This window comes from Triturus cristatus, chromosome 9 (genome assembly GCF_964204655.1).
Source record: "Triturus cristatus chromosome 9, aTriCri1.1, whole genome shotgun sequence".
Lineage (NCBI taxonomy): Eukaryota > Metazoa > Chordata > Amphibia > Caudata > Salamandridae > Triturus > Triturus cristatus.
In genome coordinates, this window is record NC_140592.1 from 823,728,208 (window position 1) to 823,750,252 (window position 22,045).

A 22,045-nucleotide genomic window follows, 5' to 3' on the forward strand; every position below is an offset into this window, starting at 1 on the left:
AGAAATTTGCATGCCATGAAGTACTTTTTCTATTACACACCAAAGTCCAATTCCACTGGAGCCTTGAGTGAGGCTACCTGATGAAGATTGCTGACATTTTGCTGAGGGCAGTGGTATCAGTGAAAAAATGACATACGCTCTGAAAATCTTCCTCACGCAGCTAGGAAGAAGCTCTCCTCTCCATTAGGTCAGCAGATACGATCTCCATTTTTCTATCTTAAAACTTTCACAAAGTGTGCGAGATGGAGGATACTTTGCCATCGTTTGATAAACAACTCTTGTCTCACATAGAAGAAGCAGCGAAGACCAGAGATACACTGTAGACAGGAATCCATTTTATTATGAGCTGCAGGAGTATACGTGTCAGTGTCAGCTGAGACCAGAAGAACGCAACCCAAGTCTAATAATGTCCGGCTTGCGGAGAAGCTCCTTTACTACAACAGTGCACTTTTTGTACAGGTTTATCATTGAACTCTTTAGTCCCCCCAGGTAAAAATAATTACATGAGCCACAGCTGATTTCTTAGAAAAGCAAAGCCCTTACACACAGTCATCAATTTTACATTCAAAGAGCATTCGGACAGGAGTTGGCTACTAGGACCCTAAGTAAAGGTAAAACTACTGCACCCCTGGAACCATTCTGTGTACTGTGAGAATACAGGAAATGGACAACAGGAAAATGTAAACTCCGAGTAGGTCAGGAGAGGGAAAAAGATGAACATCCCTTTTGTCCAGAGGTGGTAATAAACAATGATTGAATATTCGCCACATCCATTTAATCCGTTCCTGACTGAAGAGAACTTGAACATGACAAGTGCGTAGTATACACAACTGAGATAAAAGCAACCGAACATCACTGCAGCCATTCCAACTGCCTAAACAGATGTCTTTCACTTGAGAAGACCTTATGCTAGTGCAGCCAAGAGTTAATAATACATGGAGCAGATCTTCAGTGGTGAAGAAGTGCCATATAGGTTGGTTATAAATTTGTAGCATGTAGGCAGACTAGATTGCTTTTTTTTTAAGGCTTCATTTCCTCTTCTTTTGCATGTTGATACCTGTTAAAAATGTAAAAAATAATCATTATAAATTGCACACATTTTGGCTTCGGTCAAAGAAGGTGTTACCTAGAGGTTTAAATAAAAATTAGTTTGCATATCAAGTGATGTAGGATGATCAACATTTTGTTCAACTGAGGGAGAAAGAGATGCTCCATTGGTGAAAACATTGATTGGGTAATGTTAGTTAGACACAAAAAGTGTAATCTGAAGAGATTTGGATAGGTTAACATACAGGAAACAGCTCAGAGAAGTAAAAGAACAAAAATCAAAATAAGCACAAAAACAAACCAATCACCTTAATGGATGAGGCAAACAAACAAACACTCAGGCTTTAGCTGAACCGACAAAGAAAATGGGTTAATACTATGAGTAGTCTAAGATACTTCCACTGTAACATTATTTAACAATAGTAACATTACAGGAAGGGTTAAGATACTGAATTCAAATCCAAACATCCTGGCTTGTATTCCATCCCAGCTCCTAGCCCAGGAAGACATGTCAAAGCAACAGCCGTTTGAGGTGAACAGGATCCTTGCGCCAGAAGAAGGTGAAGAGAAAGGGTCTCCGATTTCAGTTTATTCTGGTTGAGAAAGTCTGATGGGGATTTCCACTATTACTTGATCTGATGAGCATCGATGCATTATCTTTTAAAAACATTTCTCAGCACAAGCACCCTCAGCAGTACACTCCACATTCACCCATCTCAGAATGGATTTGTTATTTGTCAACACTCTATGCACAAAATGCAACAGCCTATTCTGCATTTTCCCTTTTCTTGATTCACTCATGAGAATGAATCCCGTTGAACTACACTTAGCAGAAATATTAAATGATTTCGGAATATTAATACAAGGAAACAGACCTTTCAATTGTAGCTAATAGTAAATACGTTTCATTAACTAGATTAACTATTGTTTTATTTAATAAATAGCCTAGCCTGATTCTGCTAAGGAAAAGGGAGTAGCCCTAATGTTTTGCTACATTCAAAGAAAATGAACATTTTCTTAATATAACAGAAATGTATGAACACAAATAATTTTGGAACACATATTTTTGTTATTACAATTCGTGTGCCATTAATTTGAGTCACTTACGCATTGCACAATGTTTTTTCTCAGCCTCATTGCAATAAAGAATAAGACATTACACGTGACAGTTCTAATGTTGCTGTCTTATTCTTCTGGCCTATACCAAAACCAAACTCCTTATTCTGATGACAACATTTTCAGCATAAAAATGCGAAATATGGTTCAGATTATATGGAACCCCAGCCATGTAAATTAAATGCCTTCTGTGGGGAATCAAACAATGAAAGGACATTGGTCTGTTGCATTGAGCCTACAAGTATTGGGAGCTCTCTGTGTTTACATTCAAATTCATGCCACCAAGGCATCTCAAGAGGTATATGTGCAACTTCTTGTAAGTGGTGAATCTTGCAAGTCAGTACCTGAGTCACCCCTCAATTATTGATCCTCGGCCGAAACATCTCATTTAGAACCCCTTTCTTTTCTCTCACTTGTAAACACATTTTCTGTCTTACTTGCTTCTCAACACCAGTGGTATTGTACAGGAATTTCGAGTTTTAATGATTGAAATGGAAACACATCATGATCAGAATATGAATTACCAGGATGTATTGAAGGTAAGAATATATAGGGGCGTGTTTGTTTACTATACTTCACTTACTTGAACTGCAGCCTTGTTGTTTTTAAAATTGTCAACAGATGTTTTTACACTCTTCTGTATTACCAATTTTTTAAGATCTGCTTTAAAGTTAAGATCCACGAGGGGTGTGTGAAACCGAGAGGAATTGTTGCCATTTTGCACCCATATTTGCTGCTGTACATGTATTAGTTGAATATTTTAGTGTATATTACAGGTTTTTGTCTTGTATGTGGTAAACTCTCCAGAGACTTCGTGATTTGATGTCGTATTTTAAAATATGTATCTTTTATGGTATTATTTTTATTTGCCAAATAAAGATTATTATTATTATTCTCAATATTACTTGAACTTAGCGGATATATATGTCTTCATGGTACATATATCTTCATCAAACTTAGATTTATTAATTAAGAATAACAATATCTTTGCATGTTGATATTTTTGTACTCGATATTCTGTCATACATCCTTCTAGTCCACAAGTATAGCTTTATGTTTTACACCACACTGTTTGTTCTGGAGGACCTAAATTCTGCTGATAGAATCGTGAGCTAGTCTTCACTATCATCCGGAATATTTCAACAAACCTCAGACCTATTATTCTTTGATTCCTGGCAAATTGTTAACTAGATTACTTTGACCGGCTTTACATTGACCTACTGTTAGACCTGTCAGCCCTTTGGGTGGTCCCTCCTCATCATTATTTATTTTGTCCCACTTTTGCCTCAAACCCTGTTTGAATTTTTCCTTTTTGGGAACCACCAGATTTTTTTCGTGTTGCTGCAGATTCAGGGAGCCATTTTAGCTACCCCTGAAACTTCTGTCTGAGGGCCTGGAGCACAAGATGGTGGCCACCTGTGACATCACCAGCATCCACTGGAACCTACCAGCACCTTCCAGAACATTCCAGGAGATTCCAGAACTCTGTGACAGTTGGAGACCGTTTAGAATGTTGGGAGGATAAGAGAGGCAGTTGGCAGTTGGAGCTGGCAGTTGGCACCTGACTGGTGAAGAGAGAGGAGCACAACAGTGAAGGAGGAAGGAGTGAAGCAGCAGGGGTGGAAACTTGTGCCTGGAGTGGGGTCCATAAACCCACCCTTGATACTTGTCCCTACTGATGGATCCCAGCCTATAAGCCCTGTGTGGGAAGAAGACAGAAGAAACTTATCCTAAGGACCTGGACAGCAGGAACAGGCCTTAGAACCAAGAAAACAGCAAGATTCTGACCTGAGAACTGGTTTCCCTGGAGTCGGGCGTCGAGTAGCCTGAAGACCTGGAGCCCGAGGTGGAGAAGCGGCGCTGACTGAAGTAGCAGACGTCGTACCCGGAGCCGCCTGAGGTCGTGAGAGGGCGCCGACGGAGGTCGTGAGGAATACCAGAGGTCGAGGAGGAAGTGAACCGAGGTCGAGCGAGCGGCGTCATCGGAGGAGTGAAGTCCGCCCTCCGGAGTCGTCGGAGACCGAGGTAGAGGAGCACCGGAGGTCGGGAGTGAGGATCGCACTCCGGAGTCGCCCGGAGCCTGTGAGGAGGAGCACCGGAGGTCGGGGGTGAGGATCGCACCCCGGAGTCGCCGGAAGTCGACATCGAGGCCAGGCCGGCCGACGTCATCGGAGCCGAGAGCGCCATCGGACCGGAGCCGCCCGAAGTCGACATCGTGAAGAGACTGCCCGACGCCGTCGAATCGGAGGTCGAGATCGAACCGAGGCCACCGACATCGGACCGGAACCGCCTGCCGGCGTCGTCAAAGAACTGACATTGTGCCGAGGCCGCCGAGACCGAACCGGTACCGCCTCACGGCGTCGACACGACTCCAGCGGCGTCGGAACATCAGAAAAAGGGCAGTAAGTGGAGTAGAGGGCGCCTAAGGCCCTGTGGAGACCTGAGAGACTGCTCTAAGGGGCTAGGGAGGTGCTGAAACCAACCTGACTGTGCAAGGGGTGAACTGGGACTAACCTAGAGAGGTTGTGTGGAGAGAGAAAGCCAGGGCACTGGTATTCCCCCCTTTTGATCTACCTCAGCTTAGGCCTCAGCCTTGTCCCAGCCAGGGAGTAGCCCCCCTCAAGCCTTCCACAACCCTACAAGCTGTGCCTGGGCCCTATCAGCCCTTAAGAATTGAAGTGTCATCTGATTATATGAGGGTTGCGGTATACTTTTAATTATTTATTGGGGATACTGTATTTATTGAGTTTTTACCTATTTATTGCTGCACTATATTTATAGGTCCACAGGACTTGTTGGTGTACAATATTTATTGGTACAGTATTTATTGCCTCAAAGTATTTAATTGTCTGTATATGTTGCACTTGTATTTATGCCCTGTTATTTATGATCACCCCTATTTATTTCATCAAACAGCCAATATTTATTTGACCTGCACTAATTGAAACTTGTATATTGTGATTGACCTATTTATTTTTCCAATCAGCAACTAAGAGAAAAAGATAAAGAAAGAATATTTTCATAATTTTTACGGTGTAGAGTCGTTTTTGGAACGGATGCACGCATGGTTATTGTATGGGTATATTGTATGCTTAGCACTGCGCCTGTTTCCTGACCACTCGAGCCAAGCTACCACAGTGTGTTCGGGGAGTCCACCACCATCCTGCGGAGTGGGAGTGGGCTGTTTCCAACACCTACCTACGAATTATATAGTACTTAGAATTTTCTGCCATGGTGGTGCAGGTTTTACCACCGAAGGGGCATATTATCAAGAAAGGGCGTTAAAATTATCGCCGCTTTAGTGGCAGAAAACTGCCGCAAAAGCGGCGATAATGGGCTTGATAATATGCCCTGGAGAATTCCTGTAGAAGCCCACGTTCTGGTGTCAACATGGGCTTCTATTGGAATTCTCAAGGGCATATTATCAAGCCCATTATCGTCTCTTTAGCAGCAGTTTTCTGCCGCTAAAGCGGCGATAATTTTAACGCCATTCTTGATAATATGCCCCAGAGTGTCTTTGTCAGCTAAGAGAGGAGGCACGTTGGTACACGACCTCTCAAGCAGACATTCCAATGCCCATGTTGTCGGCTGGAATGTCTTCCCTATATCTATGAACACTAGAAATGTACACTAAAATTGGAGGCACTTTTATAGCGCTCATAAATAACCTGCTGGTGTATGCTTCACAGAATGTTGGTTCACTATACTTACATTTCAGTGACCGTCCACCAAGTCCTGCACTGGAATAATCGATTCACCCCTGCGACATGGCTGCCCCAATAGCAAGGGTGGGTTGGGGTTGTCTCTGAGACCGGGATGACCACCACTAGAACTCTAAATTGGATTGCTAAATAGCTGGAAGTGTGAACATAGGTTCCGCAATTTTTGGCATAGCTATAAATTATGCCCGCCCTATACAACTCCATAATTGGCAGGCGAGCACCCGTCTGCTGCGCCTTATCACTATGATGTTAACCAAACAGTTCCTTCTGATTTTCCTGGTCTGTCTTCCATGCAGGTTGAGGAAAACAGCCAATGGGCATTTAAGTCTGCAGTGCATGCATACACATGGTCACACTCACTCAGCTTAGTTTTCGCAATTTATGATGAATTGCATTTATAATATATTTTTCTATGTTTATATACGCAGTTTGGGTGAAACACAGTTCCGAACCAACCCTTAAATACGTCGGTATTGGGTGTAGCAGCTAGTACATTAGTAACTAAACACACAAAAATACGAATACATCTTTAGAATGAGAGAATAAAAACATTTAACAACGTTAGCGCCCCTTCAACATATAGGATGGAAGAGGCTTCACAGAGAGGTGGGTGGTTTTAACAGGGTAAATCAGTGAAGCACAGCACAGTCCCCAACCAAGCAAAACAAAGTTAAACATGTGAACTATTAAGGGTTAGTGCAAGTGAATTGATTTCAGTTTAACGTGAAATTTAGTGAGCAGCGTGAGTCCCGAACACCAGTTAGTCACCACCATTTATGTGCATTTACATACCTCATTGTGCCACACAATTCTTGGTACTACTATCAGCAGTGGTATTGTGAAGCTCTGTTTTTAAATAAAAAAAGAAGAAAAACTGCAATAGAGTTCAACCCATTTTTCCATACGCTTCACCCTGCTCTGACATGCGTTCCTTCTTGCTTCCTTGTAACAAGCTCCTGTAGCAGGACACTGGTATTCCCACCTGTTTATACATTTCATTTCAGTGATTTGGTGTCAGTGCTTAGGTTATGCTGCATGCTTTTCAGTGATATACCAATGCCGGTGGAGCAGAAGAGCACTGCAAGGGCACTCACCTAGTTAAAATCTGTGGCATGGGGAGAGACCTCTAAATGTGAGGAGGAAGAATGAGTGGAGTGTTTTTATGTGACAAACAAGTTGCTTACCTTCAGTAATGCCTTATCTGGTAGAGACTCTATCTAGCTGCAGATTACTTACCCTATAATTATCTCCAGGTGCCAGACTGTATCCAGTAATTTTTTGTGTGCAGTTCCCCTGTGCGCCGGTAAGTGGCGTCGTTCGGCTCTGTGTGGCTACGTTGGCATCATTTGAGACAGAAATGAAGTGTGCGGTGCCTATATGGGCACCACACCAGTGCGCTGACCTCAGTCTCTTTTCACAACTTTCCACACCAGAAGCGTGGGGCCATGAAGAACACTGACCACCGGTGTGAAAAACTAGGACCCTGACATGGGAACAGCCTTGACCCTAGAACTGTGTTTGCATTACTGAAGGTAAGTAACTTGTTCATCTGATAGAGACTTCTAGCCGCAGATTCTTTACCTTAGAATAGCTACCCAAGCAATACCTCCAGGGAGGTGGGTCTGGAAATCAAATTTCACACTAACAAGTCCAGCAGGACTGAATTGGCAAAATGCCCCTCCATATGTAGCTGACTGTCGAGGCAGTAGTGCTTGGTAAACATGTGCAGAGATGCCCATGTTGCTGCCTGGCAAATCTCAAGGACTGGTACTCCGCATGCTAACACAGTGGTTGCAGCCTCAGCTATGATAGAAGGAGCATGAGATCACTGGGGGGTTTCTTTTTGGATATTGCATAGCAGATGTTACTGCAGAGCATGATTCTTTGGGAGACGGTCCATTTCTAAACGGCCTTCCCTTTCTTGGTCCTGACATACCCTACAGAGATTTGTTCGTCCACTCGGAACAGTTTTGTGTGGTCAAGGTAAAACCACAATGCTCTTTTTGGGTCTAGCCAGTGGAGTCTCTCCTCTACCTTAGAGGGATGTGGCGGAGCGTAAAAGGTAGGCAAAGTGATGGATTGGCCTACTTGGAAAGGGGTAACTACCTTTGGCAAGAAGGATGCTCGAGTCCGAAGAACCAGTTTGTTGGGAAAAAAGGAGATGTAGGGAGAATAAGAGGGCAGTGCCTGTAGCACACTGACCCTGTGGGCAGATGTAATAGCCACCAGAGATGCCATCTTGATGGTGAGGAGCCTAAGAGGACAAGAATGAAGCAGCTCAAAGGGAGTGCACATTAAGAAAGTAAGAACCAAGTTAAGGTCCCATTGAGGCATAAGAAAGGGAGCTAGGGGAAACATATGTTTAGGACAGTTAGAAACCTATCTACAATAGGGGACTAAAAGAGAAAGGGCTGATCTGGCAGCCACAGAAAGGCAGAGATGGCAGATAAATAACCCTTCAAAGTGCCCAATTTAGAGCCCTGCTGGGCAGGGTAAGGATAAACAAAAATACCTGGGAAAGGGGAGCAGATAAAGGCTCAATCTGTTTCCTGGCACACTAAGCCACAAATGTATTCCAACAACTAGTGTATACTGTTTAAGTGGAGGGATGCCAGGTTACCAAGATAACATTACAGACTTCAAGTGATAGGTCGAAAGCTGTCAAAGGTTGCCACTCAATCTCCACGCAGGAAGGCGGAGCACTGTCAGGTTCAGATGGAGAAACTTCCCCTACTATTGCCATGGAAGATCCTACCAAAGGGGCAGCCTGTTTCGAAGACTGATGCCCATTTTCAACAGCTCAGGATACCAAACTCTCCGAGCCCAGTCCAGAGCCACAAGGATGACTGGGGCCTGGTCATTCCTGATCTTCTCGAGAACTCTGGGAAGGAGTAGTATGGGCGGAAAGGCCTAGAGAAGGCCTGAGCTCCACTCGAGATGAAAAGTGCCTCTAAATGAGAGCTACCTTGGAAACTCCAGTGTGCAAAACATGCTGACATTGTGCGTTCTTGGCTGTGAAGAACAGGTCTAACTATGGCTCTCTGCACTGCTGAAAAAGACCTTGCAGCACCTCAGGTTGGAGGCACCATTCATGATCTACTAGGAATCTTCAGCTGAGTTTGTTTGCTCTGGCATTCAGAAAGCCCGCCATGGGTTGAACCACCAGGGAAATTACCTGACATTCCAGCCATAAGCAGAGACGCGGGGCCTCTTGACAAAGGGTCCACAACCCTACCCCTTTGTTGCAGTACCCCATGGAGGTGATGTTGTCTGTAAACACCTGCACTATCCCTCCTTTGATACCGGGTAGAAAGGCTTTTAATGCTAGTCGGATTGCCCGGATCTCCAACAGTTTGATGTAGAGTCTGGATTTCACCCGAGACTAGAGGCCTCTGGTCTCCACCTCTCCCAGATGGCTGACCGAGCCCAAGAGTGACGCATCTGTCACTACTGTCAGATCTGGTTTGGAAGGGAAAGGGGTCGGCCGCAAAACCCAATCGCGGTTCATTAACCATCAGTGCAGATATTTTGCAGTGCCCTCTGAGATCTGGACCATGTCCGAGAGATTCCCCTGATGCTGTGCTGATTGGAACTTCAGGACCCACTGCAGAGCCCGCATATGCCAGCGGGCATGTGTAACAAGCAGGATGCAGGAGGCCATGAGGTCCAACAGCCTCAGTGTAAGTCTCACCGTAACCCAGGATAGAGGCTGAAACATTGGTATCATAGCCAGAATATCCTGGACTCACTGTTAAGGAGGCTAAGCCCAAAAATGCACTGTGTCCAGAACAGCTTCAATGAAAGGGAACAGGTGCAACTTCAGCATGTTGATAGTGAATCCCAGCGAGTGCAGAAGGTTTGCTGTAATCTGGAGGTGGGAGACGACTGACTTGGACGAGCATGCCTTTAAAAGCCAATCCTTGAGATAGGGGAAGACTGGCACCCTTGATCTCCGCATATGAGCTGCAACCACCACCATCACGTTGGTGAACACCTGAGTGGCAATGGTAAGGCCAAAGGGTAGCACTACAAAGTGAAAGTGCTTTGAACCTATCATGAACTGCCGGTAACATCTGTGTGCAGGCATGGCAGGGAATTCTAAATAAGTGTCCTGCAAATCTAATGCCACCATCCAGTCCCCCGGGCCTTAGGCAGACAGGACTTGGGAGAGAAACTGAGAGGGCGCAGATCTAGGATTGGAAAAAGGCCTCTGCCCATCCTGGACACCAGAAAGTAGCTGGATCAGCAACCATTACCTACTTCTGATGCTGGCACCCTCTCTATGGCTCCCTTGGCCAAGAAAGACGGCTTCTCCTTGTGGAGTAAGGAGAGATGGTCCTCCTTCAGCCTGTCGTAAGTGGGTGACATGAGTGGAGGGGTAGTCATAAATTGGAAGGAGTAGACAAGCAGACAATCTGAAGAAACCAACTATCTGATGTAATTGACCTTCAGTGGTGCAGGTGATGGCGCATCCTGTCACTGACTGGTTTACCATGATGATTGGAGGGCATGCTAAAACGGCTTGGAGGCTGCAGCTTACAGGGTGGGGGTATGTACTGGATCGACCTCTGGCTACCTGACCCACAGGGTCTGGGTCTGTCGCGTCCTCGGCCATGTACAGGCTGGGAAGCTTGCAGGCCATGGTGGGTAGGTGGGTAGAGACGCAGCTGGTAGCCCCTTCCATGGCCACAAAAGGATTGAAGTTGACGGGCCATGGAAAGGCCCAATGACATGGCAGTAGCCCTGCTGTCCTTGAGGCGTTCTAGCGCGGAGTATGTCTTGTCTCTGAAGAGACGGGAGCCATCAATGGGCATGGCAATAAGTGAAGCTTGGAAATCCCCAGAAAAGCCAATTGTCCCCAGCCAGGTATGGCGCCATAAGGACACCAATGAAGAAACCGCTCTGCCTAGTGAGTTAGTCGTGTCCAGCCCACATCTAATTGTGAACTGCGCTCCATCTCTACCATCAGCCATAACTTGGGAGAGTATGGGCTGGGCCTCCTCAGGGACTATGGGCAGCACCTGTGCAACCAAATCCCAAAGAGAATGGGAGTAATGTCCCAAAAGGCAATGCCAGGCAGGTGGAAGACAACATAACCTTACCCAAGTTGTCCAGCCCTTTGGATTCCCAATCCGGTGGGGCAATAGGGAATGCCCTAGGATTTTTTCAAGAAGTGGAGGCTAGGACCACTAAGCTCTCCAGAGTAGAGTGTTGGGTGGGGAAAGAGGGGTCCCCTGGGGCAGGGCAATGGCATAGAGCAATGGTCCTGTCCAAAGGAGCCCCTATGCAGTGCTTGGACCAGGCCCGAGCAGGACATTTGTAAGGTCTTCATTAAGGGAGAAGCAGTTCTGAAGGGGTGACTCTCAGTGGAAGCACTCCGTCAAGATATTAGTCTTGACAGCCACAGAGGCTGGTATTCTTCAGGGTCCAGCTGCGCCTTCTAATCATGCCCCAGTCTTAGCCCACAGGAATAGGGCTCAGGCTCTGGGCTGGAAGGAATAGATCCAGTCAGCTCCTTTCAGCTTTGTGTTGGACTCGGGGATAAGAATGGGGATGGTGCAGCCAGAGGGCATTGAGAGCATCGACAGTTGGACCAGCATTGGGGGAAGGTCGACATGGCATGTCCGGACCTGGTCAGATCCATCTGTGAATACAAGGTGCACAACTGGTGCCGAGGGAGGACCCACCATTGGCGACCCCTCCCGAACCTACAGGGTCCATAGTCGCTCAGTGGGGATGGACCAACCCAATATGAGGTGCGTAGCCCCATAGAATTCTCGGAGTGGGCACGGATCGTTCCAGTTCCTAGAAACACGGGGAGAGGCCGAGATGGAGCCTGGCCTCAAGTGACGATGCTCCCTCGTCTCGGATTACTTCAATGGACGAGGTGAAGTCGAAAACCTCTTTGACTTCTTGTTCTTCCTCTTTTTGTGGGATTTACCGGCTTTAACTGTCATGAAGATCACGGGACCTTCCCCTCAACTGGGATCGAGACCGTCATGGCATCACACGCAGAGTGGCGAGGAGCTTGAGGGATCGGTCCCTCAAGGTTTTGGGGTGCATGACACGACAATCAAAGCATTGTGGTCATGTTCTAGACACCAGAGACAAACCAGGTGTGGGCCCGTCACTGACATCTGCGAGTGACAGGCACCGCAGGGCTTGAATCCATCCTTTCTAGTGGACATTCCTACCACATCAGAAAATAAGTCTAAAAAAAACATTGACATAAAGTTAAAAAAAAGACAGTCAAAAAGTGACTGGGGTAGCTCTCTCTGGATCTGCGCTGACTAGCACGTAAAGAAAAGAACTGATGTCAGCGTGCTGGAGTGACGTCTATTTAGCCACCATGCATCCACAGCGTATGTCATTTCCAGCACAGACGATGGTGACAATGACACACAGAGCTGATTGGCGCCACATACTGGTGCCCAGAGGTACTGCTTACAAACAATTTCCGGTTCCAGGCTGACTTCTGGGGCTAATTTCAAGGTAAGGAATCTGCGGCTAGAAGTCTCGATCAGTTGTGAAGAATTATTGTGAGTGGGCCCCCGATCATTTCCTATTCATTGCCACAATACACAGTACAGCTCCTGAAATAATTAATGATTCATCACAATTGTCACCACACTACTTGTAAACTGTGATATTTTTCCCCTGAAATTGGTGTCTGGAATTAGCTATAGATGACTCAAAAAATCAGCCTTGTTTTATAATGAGATTGATTTCCTGCAACATTCTAATCTGCTCCTTTATTTCTTCTGTTTTTAGACCAATGTTTCTCTGACTAGAGCTCTATCATTTAGCTATTCCAAATTTTTAAACTATTTAAACCCTATTTATTTGTACCCTGCTTTATTGGCTCTACACTAGTGATGGGCCTCATAAGACCCTTAACACAACTAATTGTTTTCCATTCCAATCTTGAATCTTGCTTCTCATTGTCTCTCTTTGGGTGTTTTTCACTTGTCCCATTTAGAATTTATTTATTTATTTGTAATATTTATTTTGTGATGTCAAGAGCTGAGTGGTGGAGTCTCAGATGGCTTCTAGAATGATAGAAAGGCTACATGCTCCCTTCCCTCTCCATCCGGGCAAGGAACTCAGCCTCTTAAACCCACATAGTTTGACAAGGGGCAGTCAGTGAGGTTGTCTTCTACACATCTTGTTCCCCTTCAAAAGCAATTCTTGATGTTAGGGGAATGAGCAAGCATCTGAGTATAGACCCTTTAAAAACTGTCTGATGATGGTAGAAAGATGTAAGCTATCCCTCATTTATGGTTGTTATCAAGGATGCCGTAGCAGCAGTGTGCAATATGAGCAAAGATTTAGGAAACAATTTTTTATGAATTCAGTTACAGATTTAAAAATATAAATTGGTAGGAAATTAATTACAACTTTTTGCATATATAAGTTGTCAATTTAAGGACTATTCGAATAAAATTATAGCACAGTGCCAGACTTCCCTGCTGTTTGGAATACAAGGTTCACATGAAAACATTCCATTAATCTTCACTGATCATGCCAACGACAATATGTTTGAGAAGGTTATATCTCCTGTTTCTAGTCCAGAAACCACAAGCAATAAGACAACACACCTTCAAGGACTGCAGATTCCACTCAGAAGTTGTATGTTTCAAATCATCTGAAGGCTAACGGCACCACCAATGATCATGTTTGCATTTTAAAACAAGCACAGTGATCAAGCCCATAATATTCATAGGAATTTTTTAAATGAAAGATTTTTATTTATCTCTTCAAATGTCTTATAGAAGAAGGCACACTCAACATTGTTCTTCATAAGCAAAAATACTGAACTCCAGAATATTGACTACCACTGTATGATAAAAGAAAGTATATATGGTCAAGTCAATATACTGGAGTCGATATTTTTACAGGATGATATTTTGTACTTCGATATTGTGGTATAGAAACTCAAAATAGGATCAGACTTTAGAACCCAACCACCCATAATTATATAGTGATAACACAAGGAGAGAGGGAAGTTAAATGCATTAATAAAATATATTACCTTCTCCGCTTTTCTTCTTTTTCTTTCTCTGAGACACAGGTCGTTTTTGTTCTTGTTTGGATGTAGATGTTGAAATCGGAGGAGGGGTTAGACTAGAAGCTGCCATCACAAACTCTTCAGACGCAGAGCTGACCTGAGACACGCTTCTCGCTACTTGGATAGTAGATCCACTGACCCCGGTCCCCGCCTCATTCTCTGAAGTGCTTTGAGAACATGTGACATCAATGGTTGGTGCAGTGTTGACAATATCTTCAGGCCTTTGAATTTGGTTTCTACTTTCGGCTGTGTTGTTGCCACTGGTTTGCTGAACTACTCCAGCTTTTACACTACATTTCAGAGAAGACATTTCAGGTTCATCTCGGATCTCTGAGCTACCTTCACCTGTAGCTAAGTCAGATTGAACTGTTCGCTTCCCTGTAAACAGTCCACTTGCAGCCGTGACAGATTGACATGAGGTAAAAGAACTGCTTTCATTGTCATTTTCAAGTGATTTATCGTCGGATGTTTCTTTGGAAACTATCTTGAAAGAAGGTTCTTTTAAGTCAACTTTAGGAGCACTTCCACCTTTGAAAGAAGAATAGGAGTAAATACTTAATAATAACTCTAGTTCTTGCACCGGACTAAAAAAACAACAAATTATAAAGGAAACAGAAAACAATATTGTGTTTTTTATAGACTGTGATATTACTTTTATTTTAAATTGTGAACAAAACTTTTATATAATGGTGACATATTTTGATGAAAAATGCTTAATGAATATACTTTTTGTGGACGCATTTCGTTTTGCAAAAATGTGACAATTTCACCAGCAGCTATAAAAAATCTCTATAATTGAAAAATTATGAATTTTGCCTAGAATTGTAATTTTAGAAATCCCTAGTTTAAAAAAAAAAGATTTTTGAGCAATACAAATATAGGTTGGTTGGATATCATAATATTGAAGATAATAATGTCGTTCTGGCAAAATATTATGGACAATATATCACCATATATATCATGAAGATGAGTCTATACAGGTAAGGATCGATTTACTATTCTTGACTTCACATCAGGATACACTATGTAGAGAGCTAAGAATAGTAAATTCATAGGTACCTTCGTATAGTTACCTTCACAAGATTATATATTGGATATTTTGGCAATGATATTTCAGCATGTCGAAACTGAAATTCAGGTACAAAGTCCAAATATCAATAATGGCATTTCATTATTTGATGGTATCCAAGTATCTCTTAACGGGCCAATATGATCCTACATGATGCTGTGAATGAATTTGATTGCATCTCATGGGGTTTTTATGCGCAGTAATCACCAAGATGCGGTTTAGGAATAGAGAGTCCCAACGTTTACTAGTTCTTTATGAACTACATGTTACTATAGTGGTGGTTTAGTGGAACATTTCTGAGCATGTATACTAGTAGACAAAGTCGACAATGATTGTCCAATCTCACCCTTTCTTTTTGCAATTTACTTAGAACCAGACATTAAATTCATACTATTAAATCAATCCATTATTCCAGTTAGGATAAATGGGCTTGAGCAGAAATTGTCCCTATATAGGGATGATAAAGTGGTCGATACCTCAGATTCTTAATCAACTATCAAAATTAGTAGTGGAATACTTAGGCCATCATTGCGGGCACAAACTGAATATTGGTAAAACTCAAATAGTCCTCAATTATCAGGATAATGTATTCGATAAACATATTGTCCCTGACGCTGTATATTTTGGAGTCAAGGTTTGTGCAAATACTTACCATTTTATAAAGTTTAATTATGAACTGTTATTAAGTAGTGCATTCACCAGTGGCATTGCTTACATCTTTGTTTGATTGGCTGCTATCATTTGATAAAAATGAATTCCCTTGTAAAATACTTATACCTTTTCCACTCTCCTTGCCAAGTTCTTTTTTAGACTGCTTGATCATGTGGTATATATTCTTATATGAGGCTACAATAAATCAGGGTGAGCTATGGGATTTAGTAATCTCTCCTTTAGCTAAGGTGGATGGGCTCTTCCTCAAGTTCTGTTACAAAGCTGTGATTTGTCACTGAATACACCACTTGCTAAAAGGTTACCGTATCAGAAAGTTGTTTCAGATGCAATTTAAAGTCACTTAAAAATGTGAAAGTGGCAAACGTGTTGGCAAAGTTGTTAACAGCGGACTGCAAACTGGGGACTTTTGGAGTTTGGATGGGGTTTGCACAGTGTAGTGTTGACCACAGTTTTGGGATGGTTGGTGTCTTCATTTATTTTTGTCAAAGCATATTAGGTTTTTGTTGTTTTTGTATGAATTTTTAATGGATTAGCCTTATTCCTTTGAGGGCTGCTAAAGCTTCAGTTGACTTTTCTTTCTTCCATGTTTTCTTTCTTTGAGTTAGATTTTTCCAGTTTCCTGATGTTTCTTTTGATGCTTTTGAGCTCTTTGGGGTACCAAGAGGGTTGTTCTCTCACAGGTTTAGCTTTACAAGGAGGAAGGCTGTTTAAGGGTGCCATTTGTCGCTACATTGAAGTCGTTTGTGAGAGAGTATACCGCGTTTTGCAGGTTAGGAGAGGTATCAATTTATTTAAGATTATCCAATCTTGCTGTATGTTTATATATTTAAAAGAAAAAACAGACTTTAAGGGTTTTGATTGTTTGCTGAGTTGCTGTATCATTATGCTTGTATGGAATGTGATGGCAAGGTGGTTAGGCGAATACACCTCTTAATGGTTTTCAGGTGATATTAGGTTTGATAAAGAGAGAATTTGGTCAATGGAATTACCTTTCTTGTGGGTTGGTAGTGTCGTTTGTAACAGTACGTTATGTTGCATACATATGTCATTTAGTTTTCTTGTGAGTATTTTTTTCTAATGTTCCATGGGATGTTCTTCAAATTGTTTATGAAAATCTTGTTGCTAGCCAGGGCAACAGTGTATGGTATGAAAACATAAAGGTGTGTTATGTATTTACCATACTAAGATTGGTAGGATTTCGAAGGAGGCGAGTGGAGGCATTTCAAATGTGGGGAATTTCTATCATTTCCTGTGAATCACCTTGATGCCACCTCCATTTTTCTCACATATATTTTTGTGGCTTATTGAGTAGTTTGATGGCACAAGAGATGAAACAAGATTGCTGATGTCATCATGAACCATGTCTCAGTTATGAAGAGTAGCTTTACTATGATAAGTAATTAAGAGGTCAGAGAATTTCAGTATATGCACATTAGGGCTTTCTGTGAATAGATTCAGGTTGCACCCATTTCGCTGCTTCCATACACGCCCCCATAATGTCTCCATGGAGGCACATAAAATTGGAATCCTTAAGGCTCTTCTTGTACACTGAGATATTTTGTTTGGATGTAGAATATAGGGTAATTGCCAGGTCTTACTCTCAGTAGATGTTCTCCAAGGACCTTATTTACTTTGGCTAAAAGGAGACACATTGTTAGGATAATGAATAGAAGGATGGTGACCTGGGGGTTATTTCAAGTTTAACAGATGCAGGGCATCATTCAAAAATGTTATGTGCTGTCCCGTCTGATCTATGTAGAGTTTATGCACTTGTGTAGACTTAAAATAGGGTGAAAAGGGCATCCACCAACTTTTCACAGATATACCGTATCTGCCAAACTCTTACAAAAACAAAAAAAACATTAGTCCATTAAATAATTAGGAGAGGCTGATGGGCGTATAGTCAAGAGGGAATGGGTGGGGGGGTAACGATGACTGTGATGATGGACTTCATGTCACATTTACAGTTTCCCCTGTGGCCACTCCAAGGGAGATGGATCTTAAGTAGAGATAACAATGTATATTGCAGTGGTAATTAAAGATAACACACCCAAACGTGTTGCCTTCCTTCTACACGTTTTGCTGAATTTGTTTTTATTGGCTTTCGGACTCTGTGCACTTTACCACTGCTAACCAGTGCTAAAGTACTTGTGTTCTCTCCTTTAAAATATTAGAATTGGCTTATAACCAAGTTGGCATATTTAATCTACTTGTAAGTCTCTAGTAAGGTGGCACTACATGTTCCCAGGGCCTTCAAATTAAATGCTACAAGTGGGTCTGCAGCACTGATTTCACCACCCACTGAAGTAGCCCTTTAAACATGTCTCAGGCATGCTATTGTAGAGACTGCGTGTGCAGTTAACCAGCCATGTAACCTGGAAAGGAAGACCTCCTCCCAGGCCAAAACCTTCCTTTTTATTACATATAAGTCACCTTTAAGGTAGGACCCTAAGTGCAGTGTACTTAACACTTTGGGCATGTACTTTAAGTTTCACATGTCCTGGTAGTGATAAAATCTTAAAGTAATTTTAACTACTGCCAGGCATATATCTACCATGGGATAACATTGGGATTATCTTATTACATTTAATAAGAGTAATTTCCAATGGGAAGATATATTTGGGTCTAGTTTGGTGTTTCTGGAATCACAATGTAAAATCAAAACTGATGGTGAAGTTGACTTTTACATTGCAATTCTGAAGATGCCACTTTTAGAAAGCTCACACTGAGGGTACTGAACTCCCGCACCCATGTGATGCACTGCGCTGTAGTGAATATTTCTTAACAGTGAACCACTTCCTCCGAAATTATCCAATTTGTTCATTGTATGCCAATTGTAATACCAATCCTTGTACCATAAATCTTCCTGCTTGTGTAATCACAGCGGAGACAGCATTATTGCATTAAGCTACTTTATTCAACAATATGTTTCCTTTTTTAAAAAAATCGGTTTTAGAATATGAACTCTGCTGCTATGCCACTTTTTATATGGAAATTGTAAAGGTTTTAACTAAGCAAACAATAAATTATTACTCACTTACTTACTTAGAATAGGGTTCACTTTAAGTAGTCAGGTATGACAATGTTTATTAGGACATATCCCCTAATGTTTCTAATGTTGGTGGAAGAGGACCCATATGTACATATCATGCAATAATAGGCATTATATAGGTATTCGAAACCTACGCTAGGCTAAAATATTGTGTCTGTAACCAACCAAATTGGCATTTCTCAAGAAGATGGACGGTAATACCTTATATTATTTAGATATTAGTAATAATAATGCATTTTGTAAAGTGCTTGGTTACTTCCACTGGATCGTCCCCACTCTAGGATTGCCCTACAAGATCTTGCTAATGGGAAAAAAAGAGAAAAAAAGAACAGTCTAACTTACAAAACTGAGCAGAACAAGCCAAGCGAGCTAGGGTAGCAGCATCTAGCAGTACTCATTAGGTAAGCTTAAACAGGCAAGTTTTTAGTTTCTTCCAGAAGGTTGTTTCTAAAGGTTCTTGTCTCAGATGAAGGGGTATGGTTTCCACAAAGTCGAAGCTCGAAAGTCAAAAGAGCAACCACCCATACAAGTTCTTTTCATAAAGGGGACCAAAGCAAGCGAGGCACCAGTCGACCTGAGACTGGGCTGATAAGGTTTCACCAGAGGGAAAAGATATCTTGGGCCTTTGCCATTAAATATTTTATGGCATAGGCACAAGGCTTTAAAATATATTCTTTGCCCATTGGCAGCCAGTGCAGTTTGCATTTTGCACTCTCTGCAACTTTTTTTGTCTATTCTGTGTTGGGACAATACAGAGTACATTACAATAGTTTGGAGGTGATTAGCCATAAAATTTGGGTTGAGCGTATGGCAGTTCAACTCATCATTGAAGCAGCATTTTTATTAATTGTTGGACTATCAAGGAATCTACATTTTTAAAGAGGCTCAATCTGCATCATAATATTTTTAACTATAGTCTCGGTGCCAGTGCACTACAGATGTGTAGCAAAGAGCCCCCAAACAACACCTCTTTTTTAATAACAGGTCTCAGCATGTCACCAGGATCTTTTAGTCTTGTTCTTTTCTCTTACTGATTGATTTCAGGTTCATCAGCCTGATTATTTGAACTGAACTGCATGAGACAACTATCTCATTTGCTAACTGAAAACTTAGGGCAAGAAATGAATTGTCCCGTTGACCTGGCGTCATATGGTAAACCTACTTACTGACCATGAAAAGATTAACACAAGGGGAGGTTGAAACAAGTTGCAAATCAAAAGCATGTCACAAAAATGGAAAAGGATGAGGAAACAAAACCAAATGATACACAAAGGCACAAAATCGTTACCTTCTCCACTTTTTGCGAGGTTGCTCTTCTGCAAATCAGACTCTTTTAGAGACGGTTTGTCAGTAGTTGTCTGCAAATGGGACACTGCTGCATTCAATGAAGGTTTCGTCACCTGGTCTCCAGTCGAGGGTGTTTCTGCAGATGTGTTTTGCAGTGGCTGAGACTGAGGATCTGTGCGTTCATTTGCCCTAAATGTTTGTGCTGAACTCTGCGCGCTAGCACAGTCAGTGACTCGTTTAACATCACAAATTTCACTTGCCTGGTCTTTATTTTTTCTTGTGCCAGAATCCACTGTTTGCACCTCTTCTGGTTTCTGATGTTGGGGTTTGGTGTCATTTTTATGGTGTGTGCCACTCTCACCAATCTCAAAAGTACGTTGAGCACAATACTCGCCTGAAAATAAGCCACTGGCAACAGCAAGAGAAGGACTGAGGGTGAAGGATTTATTCTCAGCATTGTCTTGCAGCCCCTCACTCTCAGGGGATTTTACGGCACTCTCCTTTGCACTAGGTTGAGGACCATCAACATCTCCTTTATGAAGCTGATCAGTAGATGGCTGCTCTTCCTTAACACCTGTGGTACCAGGTTTTCCCACATCAGCTGAGGTGTCTGGGGCATTTGAAGGGGCACCAGGGCCATCTGTTGCAGATGCCAATGACACTTCCTTTACTCCTTGATCCACTTCGGTGGCGTCTTTTCCTTTGAAAGAAATAACAGGACCAGACACACTCTTTAGCATTGAATCACATTTCAGAAAGTGAAAGAAAAGAAGCACGGAACTCAATCATTTCCAGCAAAGTGAAACCTCTTTTATAATCTATAGCAGGTAAGCCTCGAGTATTGATAAGAAATCCTGGAAAGACACAATTAGACACATATGCATACTAAAATGTATAGGTGCATAGCTTTAATCAGAATCTGTTGTATATATGACCTCTGCATAACAAATTATTTGAAAACAAGTGTAGTGTACTCGAGCCTCTTCCGATGATATATGCATTTTTTATACATACTAAGTAGTTTAATCAACATTAGCTAGGAGTGGGCCATAAAACCTTTTCTCGTGGTTAGTGTTTCTAACTAGGGTACATTTCCATATAAGTGTATTTAATTCTCCATATGCCAGAGTCTGGGTGTGATAGGATATTGCTTATATAAAGGTTTTTTACATATTTAGATTAAAAAAAATCAGATTCTTTCCAAAATTATTAGAATTTGTTGTTTAGGCGTTAGGAGTCAGTTACTTCTGATTTTAAGACCGAAGTCCGCATAAACACAATATTGAACCTTCAGTTAATTGTGCCTCTTTTAATTCTTTCTAACTCAATACCTCTTTCAAGTTGGTCTGGCGAGTTTGTTGCTCCCACTAGAAAATGTTCCAGCTTTCTGCCTGGACATGAGGTAAATAAGAAGATTTCTGCCTGGACATGAGGCAAAAAAGTTCAACATGCATTATAGTTGTAATTTAACCTTGTGAAGCTATACTGAATTTGAGAGTCTGTCTGTCCTTTTGCTGAAGTTATCCCACCACATAAGGTCACTTGGTCCGTGTTCTCATTTTATCAGACGTAATAACCACCATTTTAGTAAACCAATAACCACCTACAACTGAATGTTGTTCCTTTCTCATGCTGGCACTAGCCCTGAATTTAATTTGGATCATTTGTATAAAAGATGCCTGTGAATTTAATTCTAAGTACAGGAGTACTAATTCAAAGAGTAGAGACTACATCCATAAAATGCAGAGTGATCACACTGAAATACCAACTCCTGTGAAATCTTCCAGGTGCTGATATGCCAGAAGGCAACCAAGAACATTTATAACAATACTCAAAGGAACTCCAGTGAGATCCAGTATGAACACTCATTTAAGGACACTTCTGACATTTACTGGGATCAAATTCTATCAGTATCATATATATGCTTGAGAAGGTGTCTAATAACTTACACTGTTCTAACAATAAAATGGGCATATTATATCAGTATCGTGCAGTTCTGAAAAATCGTTGAG

General features: G+C 42.2%; 1 protein-coding gene across 4 annotated transcripts in view; it reads right to left on the reverse strand.

Annotated features, from left to right (window-relative positions):
* Positions 1–313: 313 nt before the first annotated feature.
* Positions 314–22,045, reverse strand: part of LOC146798907 (inverted formin-2-like) — a 368,077-nt gene continuing 346,345 nt past the window's right edge. For all 4 annotated transcript variants that reach the window (XM_085626263.1, XM_085626262.1, XM_085626261.1 and 1 more), the window contains exons 21-24: positions 20,035–20,733; positions 13,918–14,481; positions 6,678–6,731; positions 314–1,057 (exon numbers count right to left, since the gene is read on the reverse strand). In XM_085626263.1, coding sequence (XP_085482389.1) covers positions 6,679–6,731; positions 13,918–14,481; positions 20,035–20,733 — 1,316 coding nt within the window. In that variant the 3' untranslated portion in view covers positions 314–1,057; position 6,678. The remainder of the gene's footprint in view (positions 1,058–6,677; positions 6,732–13,917; positions 14,482–20,034; positions 20,734–22,045) is intronic.